General features: G+C 35.0%; 1 protein-coding gene across 1 annotated transcript in view; it reads right to left on the reverse strand.

Annotated features, from left to right (window-relative positions):
• LOC128554326 (DNA repair protein RAD50-like) overlaps positions 1-8,728 on the reverse strand; it is a gene marked incomplete at its 3' end in the record, with an annotated part of 55,996 nt that extends 47,268 nt beyond the window's left edge. The window contains exons 1-5 of the mRNA XM_053535593.1: positions 6,724-8,728; positions 6,245-6,331; positions 3,819-3,920; positions 3,235-3,339; positions 110-183 (exon numbers count right to left, since the gene is read on the reverse strand). Coding sequence (XP_053391568.1) covers positions 110-183; positions 3,235-3,339; positions 3,819-3,920; positions 6,245-6,331; positions 6,724-6,852 — 497 coding nt within the window. The remainder of the gene's footprint in view (positions 1-109; positions 184-3,234; positions 3,340-3,818; positions 3,921-6,244; positions 6,332-6,723) is intronic.
• Positions 8,729-8,989: the final 261 nt, after the last annotated feature.

Raw genomic sequence — 8,989 nt, forward strand, 5'->3', positions numbered from 1 at the left:
TTTTTTTTTTCAATATCTTTTTCTTAAAAGAACATTCATCCTCTATATGGCCTTCATGTATAAGGAATAATAATGTTACTTCCACCTAAAAGAATGAGTTACAACCTACCAGTTAGCATCTTCCTGATGACAAAATATCACATTCTCCAGGACAGGCTTTGACACTCCAAGGGAGGTAATCATCTATATAAACAGTGATCATTTCAGATACAAATTTTAAAATTGTCCTTGCATATTCACATTTCTGTTAAGATTTATTGTCTGTGTTCAGATGTATTCAATTTTCAAAAGTATTTAGTTTAAATATAACGTCACTTAATTCAGCATAAAAATTACATATAGTGCTTTCCAGAAATACAAACACTATGCATCCATTTACACACTGGCCATAGCTTTATCAGATCAAGTGGTTCCAACGTTGTTTGAATGGTGAATTTTACGCCAATCAGGTGGAGAAATATGGCCGATACTACAAATTTCCGGTATTGTAAGTATGATTTAAAGGAATTTCTACCCGTTAAATAACGGATCAAATGAAAACGATGGGTGCACCTGGAGCGCACATGTGTCTATGTTTTAGCACATGTGTCCATTTAGCTGAGATTTGTGCCGTTTATTCAAACACTTCTGTACAGTCTGGCGGGGGAAGGAGATTTTTTACAGTTTTTGACAATATCGCCTCAAATATTGTGTTTATCGGGAACAAGTAACTGTTAAAACACTTTTTATGTAAAGGGCTATATCTTAAAACAAAGCGTGTGTATTTTCGTAGATTTATTCAGAGTTGTTTCTGAAAAATCGGCCGAAAACCTAATGCAACGCCGTTTCGAGTGGATCGCTATGCAACGCAATCAAGTGGATATCGTTCTGTGTCTTACTTGCGAAGTCTTATCCGTCTTAAAAACAGTCATTAAGGCCTAACAATGAATAAATTTAGGGAGTTGTATATCATTATAATAATCCCGCCATTTCTAATATATTGTACTTTTACATTTTTATGCTCGCTTAACATTTAACATATTTTTGTGGACATTGTCAAGAAACATCAACACAAAAACATAAAGCAAGGATGAACACCGAACAATATCATAAAGTAGTGAATAATGGTACTGAACAGCATACCAAAAGCGGATTGACTATTTAAAATCAGTATAGTTACAGTTGGTAAATTTTAGTCCTTTAAAACCAATACATTGCGATTTTATTACTGTTGTGCATTTAAGCTGTTCATACAAAATAAATAAAATTTGGTCCATGATAAAAGTATTGATCAGTTGTTTGTAAATATTTTCATTCATATTCCTGGTGAAACGTTCATTTATTTTCAGAGAGATAAATCACAGAGACCGTTAAAATTGGCCAGGGAAAAGACAAGATTTTTTTTGTCCTCCATAAAACAGAAACGACGTAATAAACCTCTATGGTCGCCGTTCAAAAATGAAAATACAAATGAAATACAGACACCAATAAAAAAAAACGGACCAGCAATTCTAAGAGAGACGTGTCACCAAGCAAACGATTAAAAGCGTTTTCTCTATGTGCTCAAAGTGAATAAAAAAAAACACACACACAAAAAAAAACGAAAATTCTGCTAACTCCAACTTCAAGCACCAAAATATCAAGAAAAAAAAAACCCTGTTCACAATAAAGAATTAGAAGAAAGAGTTTTATCTGATGAAATGTTTGAAGAATTAACAAAGGAAGAGACAGATTTTTTAGATATAGACATTGCAAGCGACAAGGCTGTCCTGAGACAACTTTCTGAAGCAAAAGATACATTATTTTACAATATTTCTAACTCTTATCAAATCGAATAAGTACCCCTTGGCAAACATCGATTTTCTTCTTTAGTTACAGACAGTTAACTGTGACACGTCTCTCTTAGTATTATTGCTAGTCCGTTTGTTTTCTTACACTGGTGTCTGTATTTCATTTGTATTTTCATTTTTGAAAGGCGACCATAGAGGTTTATTACGTCGTTTCTGTTTTATGGAGGACAAATAAAATTTTTGTCTTTTTCCTTGGCCAATTTTAACGTTCTCTGTGATTTATCTCTCTGAAAATAAATGAAGGCTACACCAGGAATATGAATGAAAATGTGTACAAACAACTGATCAATACTTTTATCATGGACCAAACTTTATTTATTTTGTATGAACGGTATAAATGCACAGCAAATCAGTAATGAAATCGCATTGTATTGGTTTTAAGGGACTAAAAAGTAACCAACTGTTACTATACTGATTTAAAGAGTCAGCCCGCTTTTGGCATGCTGTTCAGTACCATTCGTGGATGAGATAAATATCCTTGAACTGGTTCTTGTTTTTACAAACTGTAACTATTATTTACTAAATGATCTTGTTCGATGTTCATCCTTGCTTTATGTTTTTGTGTAGATGTTTTTTGACAGTGTCCGCAAAAATATGTTAAATGTTAAGCGAGCATAAAAATGTAAAAGTACAATATATTAGAAATGGCGGGATCATTATAATGATATAAAACTCTCTAAATTTATTCATTGTTAGCCTTTAATGACTGTTTTTTAAGACGGATAATACTTCGCAAGTAAGACACAGAACGGTATCCACTTGATTGCGTTGCATAGCGACCCACTCGAAACGGCGTTGCATCAGGTTTTCGGCCGATTTTTCAAAAACAACTCTGAATAATTCTATGAAAATACACACGCTTTGTTTTAAGAGGTAACCCTTTACATAAAAAGGGTTTAAACAGTTACTTGATCTGATAAAGCTATGGCCAGTGTGATTTAGAGGCTTCTAACAAGTTTTGGAACTTCATCCAACCTTCATCATAAAGAAGTTCAAACTGTGGGACATACACACTAATGATTCTGCTACTATATGCCACCCCTCAAAGACTTAATGTAAAAGCAGAAATGCTCGTGAGGGTTTAATTTTCGCTATATTCGAGAGGTCCTTTATCTCGCGAAAATTAATCCTCATGTAAATATTCACCATTAGTATAATTCAAATTCAAGTAGGATACGATTTCTACAATTTTGCGAATATTTAACGTCGCGAACATACTAAAATTTCAAATTTGTGAAATTTTGACCCAGCAAAAATATGTGCTTTTACAGTATAATGTTGTGACTCGGCCACTTAACCAACAATGTATGAAGTAAAATCAGTCACTCACAGTCCGACTGGCTGCAAGCATTGTTTTTATAGATACTCCACAACAGGAATAACACAAACTAACAGAAAATTTCACCTCTCTATCAATATCAGCACTTTTAGATATGATGCCCCGTTTCTCACCAGCTGCATTCAGTCGTGTTATAACTCCATCTAAAGTTTTCATTTCGACTTTCTTTCCCTAAAATATAATTATGTTAATGATAGTCACATATATTTACCATGAATCAAAATGTGTGGGTATCTTTACCACTCTATCTATATCAGCACACTTGTTTTTTTAAGATTACAGGGAGTCCCTTCCATATCCCATCTTCTGAGAACACCATCCAATTTCTTAATTTCTACTTTTTTGCCTAAAAGCAGTTGGATATCATCCACAAGGGAGACAATTCCCTCCTTCTTATGTTCTTTTTGTAAGCTTTTAATATCTTATAAAAATTGCCAACAAAAGGGTATTTTTACTTTACATTATACATTTGAAAACTTTGCAGTTTCGAATCATCAAAATTTTATGAAATAAAGTAAAAAACAAACCTTTTGGAATATCTTCAATAGATGAATTTTGCACAATTCTTGCAACATAATTCAAGCTTACAGTGACACTGTTCTCTCTGAATAAATCTAGAAAACCTATGAGTATTGTATCAATTAAACTACCTTCTGTGTAGCTGTCAATGATCTCTTTACAGAAACAGATTTGCCTGTTACATCATGGAAGAGTAGTTGCACTTGACCTCTGACCTCCCTCTCATGAGCAACCTAGATACAAATTCAGGAGCAATTTCTCTTAACCAATATCCCCCGACTAGCAACATTTTTCTCAAAACAAATTGCATATGCATACAACAGGGCAAAATACTAACAATGTATATAAAGTATAACTAATATATATCATATAATTCAAGAACTGACATAGTTTGAAAATGTATGGAAATCTATAGTTATTGGTAAATGCTTGAAATGTTACTATTTTATTTTTAAAGATTTAATGTGATTTTATTTTTCTTATTGGTAAGAAAAATGAATAAAAATATAATGTAATATTTTATAATATCAAAGGGAGGTAACTGATAAATGAAATCCATGACATTTATAGGGTACCTTTGAATTAAATACATCCCAGAGAAAGTGAATACCAGTGTTGGTCAAAATTAGTGGGAAAACTGATATAAAAACACATGTATTGTACTTTATCATATAAAAAGGGAAGTAATTGCATGTACATGTACCAACAAAAAAAAAAATTAAAATAGGTGTCTGTGACCTTGACTTTAGCACATGACACATTGTCTTGTAATGGTGAATATCTATGCTAACTTACTTAAATATGACATCCATGCATAAGTAAGTTACAGAGTAGATAAAAAATACCCAAAATGTTTTATCTCCAAAGGTCACCTTGACCTTGAGCTAGAGGTTTGAGTCTCACATGCAACAAATCATTTTGTTATGGTAACTGTTTGTGTCACATTACTTGAATATACATCCATGCGAAGTAAAGTTACTGACCAGACCTAAAAAAAAAGACCTTTTATCTTTGACCTCTACATGCGACCTTGACCTTTGAGATAGGGGCCTGGGTCTTGCAGGTGATATGTCAAGATATATCTATTTCAACTCAACTGCGACCTGGTTGCTTAACAGGAGTATGTTACCATATCTCTGAAAGCCAGCTTTCTAGAAATGATGGAAGTTTACTAATGCCCAGTCAACTTCAAAGTCCCAGTATCTTCCAATGGTGTGACATGGTGGAAATTCTGCAACATGCGGATCACTCATGCGCGACTTAATTGGTTGATCACTTAACTCTGCTTCTTTTGAACGCTCCCTATCTAAAACATTGATCAAGCGCTCAGTGACCAAATGTAATTCATAGCCAAACTTTCCTCATATAATTTACATAGATCAATTTACACCTCTAAGGTATTACTTTAATCATATCTTGACTGATTTAGACATATGGCATACTTACCGGTACTTTAGGTTTAAGAAGACGATTATCAACTATCAAAGATAACGTTCGTTTTATTATTGGCGTAGAAATGGCATTCGTAAAACAAAGGGGAGTAACTCACACTATCTTGAGTATACTGTTCCACGTGGGGGAGCTGATTTACCATAAAGTTATAACTTTTGCCTGAGTTTGCATTTTGGAAGTCTTGCCTCTCCAGGCAATGTCTTCAAATACACGTATATATATTTTTGACACTAAATCATTTTACTTCTTTTCTTTGGAAGTAAGTTCTACATACATTAGTAAAATAAATAAAAATACAAAATTTATAAAAAGCAAAGAGCCTGATAAATTTCAATATTATTGCTCTCTTGCAGTAAACATTGTCTTAACTGCATATTAAAAAGTAATACAATAATTCTGTATATTTTGTATATTTAAGTTATGTAACAGTGTGCAGTTAACGTAACTAGTGTTTCTGAACATTGTACCAGTACTGGGGCCTCCGTGGCCGATATGTTAAGGTCGCTGACTTCAAATCACTTGCCCCTCATCGATGTGAGTTCGAGCCTCACTCAGGGCGTTGAATTCTTCATGTGAGGAAGACGTCCAGCTGGCTTACGGAAAGTCATGGTTCTAACCAGGTGCCCGCTCGTGATGAAATAATGCATGGAGGGCACCTGGGGTCTTCCTCCACCACCAAAGCTGGAAAGTCACCATATGGCCTATAATTGTGTCGGTGCAACCTTAAACCCAACAAAATAAAATAGATAAATAAATTGTACCAGTTCTAATATGTGGAGCTGTTCTCCACATAATAACTACCAACTTCTCCACACGTATTAGAGGTAGAGGTAGAGCATGATAGATTCCAGACACAATGTCTTCAATCAAATTGTCAGAAGAACATTTGCCTTGGCCAAGGATGGAACTCACGATCAAACGATCCGTGGATCTGATTTCCTCCTAATGAAGTATTTAAAGTGAGTAGGCTATTAATTTAATATACACTACATATATACGTATTGAGAAATAATTCAATGCATTTACATTCAAGTCAGTATACAAGACTTAGTGTAATTTAAAAACTGTGGCCAAAAATCACGCCTGACTAAGTGTTCGTACCTACCTTTGGATCATGGATAAAAGCTCCGCCTCTACTGGAACCGGGTGGCATAACACCTGTTGTCATATACTTCAAACACTCAATAATAGTCTGAAATTGGAAGCACATAATAATTAAACTGTTTATGAACTGACTCAATACCTACAAACATGTGATCTTATCTATTTATCTCTGTCTTTCAATCTGTCCATCTTTTTGTTTACTTAAATTTCCTTAAAAATTGAACGGGAGAAGACAAACTGACCCTTTTCTACTCAACTACTTAAGTCAATGACTAAAGCAACAGGACAAAATCTATCATAATACATTTTGTACAGTTGATCTGGCTATCGATTGAAATATGACATTCAATTCAATTTTCAATTGTCTAGAACAAAAACTGTCCGAGAACACCGGGTCTATTAGGAAGCTCTCCATATACTTCGAATAGTCGAGCTAAAATCTCAGTCTAGTGGTAATGAAAATATGATTAAGAAACATACAGTCTTTCCTGTTCCATTTGGTCCAAGTATCAGTGTCAGAGGCTTGCAGAATTGGATCGTTTGTTTATCCTTTTCCTCCGGACCGAAACTTCGGATTCCCAAAATGCTCATCTTCTCTATGGTAGACATGATGGTTGATGGAACGCTTCATTCAAAGTCTACACATAGGAAATCCCTTTAACAAATATTGACAATGGATTGTATTTCATTTGGGGAATGGTAGCAATCGTAAGTTAGAATGATTTTTTGTATATATTGGTGTCGTAAAGAACTTAGTATTTTGCTAAAAAAATTGAATACCATTTTATCCCTATCTGTACTGTCTCCTATATTGTAATTGTATTTTTTAAAAATCAGTGACTGGCATTTTTGTCATTTGTTTACACTTTTATGGATCATGCATTCAGCATATGCACGCGGCATATTCTCAAGCTAAAATAGTTATTTGCACAAAATGACTTCTAAATCCATATATAAACAATAAAAACAAAAACGATTGCATGCAGATAACCGATATGTCAAATTGTGACCTTGACCTTGACCCAAGAGATCCGGGTCATTGACGCGACACATCCTTGGGATTAAATGAATATTTGTGCAGACCTATTTTAAAATCCCCATGTGCCAAAATAATATGGATTGGACACGACAAAAAAATATCACAAAACCGATATGTCAAATTCTGACCTTGACCTTGACCCAAGGGATCCGGGTTATTAACACGACACACCCTTGGGATTAGATGAACATTTGTGCAAACTTATTTCAAAATCCCTCCATCTGCCAAAAAGATATGGACCGGACACGAAAAAAAATCACACATCATTTTGTGACCTTGACCCGAGAGACCCGGGTCATAAGCGCGACACATCTCAATATGGTTAAAATTTGTGTCAGAGGTGTCAGCTTCAGAGGACCCACACACAGTCTGACATCAACATCATGAGGTGCCCCATCTTTCCAAGCTACATAGGTTTTTAAACGCTATGTATGTGTGTAATACTATGATGTACCTCGCTAAGTAAAGCCCACACGCACGCACGCACGCACGCACGCACACACACGGAACGACAGTGCGATTTTAATATGCCCACATTCGCGGGCATAAAAAACCAAGCAATTAAAAAATGAATGCAAGAAGCTGATCCCACTCGCTGAGAACCGCCAAAAGCAACCAAGACCTCATATCAACTATCAAACTATAACTATTACGTGCATAAATGTAGCACCAAAACTGCAAAGAGCAACAAATAGATGATCAAGCCCTTGAAATAATGGTTGATGAGGCTAGACAAAATGTAGCAGCACCCCCGAGAATTAAGCTACTTCAGACCATGAAGGGGATAGAAAAAAACCCTGGACCACCACCCATAATTACAAAGGCAGTGCTCCAAGATACCTAAACAAAAGGTTTTCTAGATCCCAACTTTTTAAAAGAGTAGGCAACAGGCAAGACAACAGACTCCAATGCAATTCTACCCCCTCCCTCAGAGTCGGTACCCCAATCCTTATGTGACATAGGCAACGATGTAATAACAATTGTTCAATTAATTGATAATATCAGGTGTATGTTCCAAGACGCAGATAGTCATAATTTTGATATACTGTCTTGGAACGCAACACAAAAACACAAAAGTAACAGAATTAAATAGCTTCCATCTAAAGATACAATTCATGTCGTATGTATAAAGGAAGCATTTAGAAGCAATTGTCCCTGCCAAAACTCTACGATACGCCATAGCAATGTTTTAAAAAAATGAACAGATCAAAGAGGAGGCGGCTCAGTAATGTGTGTTAAAAGGGGTATCAAATACACGGTTGAAAAATCATAAATACAAAACGAATATGAAACAAACGGCATAACAATATTCAGTCAAAGCAAAAACATAATCTATAGCTGTCATGTATCACACACACGATACAATACTTATCAGTATTTCTGAGAGATTTCAACATTAAACCCCCACCTCTGGAATACCCCGGTCGATCCAAGGTGTGACTCAACATCTTAAACTAAGTTGAATTTATCGTAAAAAAAAAATAGTTATTCTAAATGTACCTAGAATGAGTATTGTATAAACTAGAGGGATTCAGCATAAGACCTGGCTATAGTCTCTCATACCTTAGCACAATATGCTTTTTTTTAGTTATTAATAACACAATTGGCAGTGATCATTTCCCCATAGTATTAGGTTTAGGATTTGTAGCAAAGACAGGGGCTTTTCATACTATCCGTAGATATAAAGTAGGTAAAGCAGACTGGAAT

Source organism: Mercenaria mercenaria, unplaced genomic scaffold (assembly GCF_021730395.1).
Source record: "Mercenaria mercenaria strain notata unplaced genomic scaffold, MADL_Memer_1 contig_4940, whole genome shotgun sequence".
NCBI lineage: Eukaryota > Metazoa > Mollusca > Bivalvia > Venerida > Veneridae > Mercenaria > Mercenaria mercenaria.